Source organism: Siphateles boraxobius, unplaced genomic scaffold (genome assembly GCF_051911475.1).
Source record: "Siphateles boraxobius isolate OS27281-9 unplaced genomic scaffold, OSU_SipBor_1 12, whole genome shotgun sequence".
In the NCBI taxonomy this organism is placed as follows: Eukaryota; Metazoa; Chordata; class Actinopteri; order Cypriniformes; family Leuciscidae; genus Siphateles; species Siphateles boraxobius.
This window is the reverse complement of record NW_027508722.1, coordinates 21527596-21529647: the sequence shown is the minus strand read 5'-3', so window position 1 is coordinate 21529647 and position 2052 is coordinate 21527596. Positions and strand designations below refer to the sequence as shown.

General features: G+C 44.0%; 1 protein-coding gene across 1 annotated transcript; it reads right to left on the bottom strand.

Annotated features, from left to right (window-relative positions):
- Window positions 1–455: 455 nt before the first annotated feature.
- On the bottom strand, window positions 456–1792 carry LOC143728463 (adenosine receptor A1). The gene is made up of 2 exons (XM_077219358.1): window positions 1452–1792; window positions 456–1263 (listed from the first exon to the last, which is right to left on the bottom strand). Exons 1-2 carry the CDS (start codon window positions 1790–1792, stop codon window positions 456–458), a joined length of 1149 nt encoding a protein of 382 aa, XP_077075473.1.
- Window positions 1793–2052: the final 260 nt, after the last annotated feature.

Here is a 2052-nt window from a genome sequence, read left to right as displayed (position 1 = left end):
TATATAGATTTAAAAGAACAACAACAAACAAATATTTTTTTACTTTTTATCATTATGTTCCACAAATGAAAATTTGCAGACTTTCCTGTTTTGATTTCAAAATGTAATTTGCATGGTTAAATACCAGTGTTATGTAAAATGTGCTTGAGAATCTGTCTCACAGGAGAGGCTTTTTTTTTTTTAAGAACTGATGGTTTAAATCAATTCGTCACATTATACAAGACACAAAATACGTAGATCCCACTATCTATCCTGGACTTTCAAAAGTTGTCAAATAGCATATACGAATAACAATAGAGTTTGGAATCATCAACCGGAATGAATGCATTGCGAACATAAAAATGTGCCAAGCTAATATTGGATTAGTATTACTCAACTGCTGAAGATAATTACAATATAACCCATGCAAGGACTCTACAGACAACTTTAGGTATAAGTGCCTTCTTCACATGACATCACATCCCTGGAGGTCCTTTCAGTGTCGACCCAGGGTGACTGTAATCTTCCACTGAACGGAAAGCACTCCCCACAGATTTGACTCGAGAGATGATGACCCTTGAGGTCAGGTTGGGCTCAGATAACGAGGAGCTTTCGATGCCTAGCTGCTGAGAGGTGTTGGTGAACAGGAGTGGGGGCACTAGGCTATACAACTGGAAAAGACCAGAGGCTGTCAGAGAGGTCCAGTCGGGTCTAGTGGCACTCGGGGCGAAGAGTAACAAAGCGTGTGTGATGTGCAGGGGCAGGCAAAGCATTACCAGGAGAGAGACAGAGAGAGCCAAGGAGCGAGACCACACTGAGCTTCGTTTCTGCCGTGGCATGAAGCACATCAGGTCCAGATACATGGCCAACAGAACCAACAGAGGAATAACAAACACGGTGACTGCATAAACATACACAAGAAAAACCGGACTGAGCATGGTGTCGGTGGCACAGATGCCCCAGTGAGTGCCATGGATCTCTGCATACGTGAAGTTCTCATTGTCCTCCACCAGAAACTTAGATAGAAAACCTCCATAAGGCAAGAACTGGCCGATTACAGAGCGATCCTGGGGATAGGGCCGTTTGGGAGGGAGGGCAGGGGTGGTATAATTTGCTTCAGGCCATTTTTCCATCCCTAGTCCAGCTGTATGGTTGTCCTCAGCAGCTCCCCAAGTATCAGAAGAGCTGGAAACGATGAACTGGCTGAAAGCGGTGATCACTGAAATGACCCAGCAGAGCAGCACTGAGCACAAAACCCGCCTACGAGTCACTAAGCCTGCATATCTGAAAGAAACATAAGCTCCGTCCTGAATTTTAAGCATATTCAGCACAATTTAATACTCTGATTTTATAGTCAGCACAAACTGAGTCTTTAATGTGATTTCACATATGCAAGAATCAAAATAGCTAAGAACCAGCTGAACTTTTCGAGCATAAACACTGCAAAACAAGGTTGGTATGTTCACACTCACCTGTTCCCCAGGCGACACTGCAGGTGTGTGTTAAGTGTGAGTAGAAGCAGAAGGCACACAGTGAACTGCCTGACAAGTAGGAGGCAAGAGACCATAGCGATACAGGTGTACAGACACTGGGAACTCCTCAGGTTCAACAGCACAGTCACAGGAGCGACCACAATACTGCCCGCTGACCCAACCACACCGAGGCAAAGTTTCAGGCATGCAGATGTGCTCCAGCTTCTAGTTCCTGCGCCAGCTGCAACAGAACCACCAGCCAAGCACAACCTCACACACACTCCGATGACCAGCACCGCTATTACACACTGAATCAGGGAATATAGCCACATAGCATACATGACCCCTAAGAAAGAAAGGAAGATGATAATAATAATTCAATAATTAAATACGAACTAATTCAATAGTGACTTGACAATTTAAATTAAACAAGCTGGATGCAAGACAACAAAAGAAAAGAAGATATTCCTGGCATTTGAAGTTTACACTCCATTGAAAAGGTTAGCAGAGATTTTTGTGGCAGATACCTCTACACGGCAGATGGGATCACAGTCTAAACTGTGAAAATCCTGAAAAGTCACAAGCAGCTATACAGCCTCTG

Excerpts from the sequence above, each read along its gene's own strand:
- LOC143728463 (XM_077219358.1), bottom strand. The coding sequence starts at position 1,792 with ATGTATGCTATGTGGCTATATTCCCTGATTCAGTGTGTAATAGCGGTG. Across the intron at positions 1,264-1,451 it reads CAGTGTCGCCTGGGGAACAG|ATATGCAGGCTTAGTGACTC; the intron begins GTGAGTGTGAAC and ends TGTTTCTTTCAG.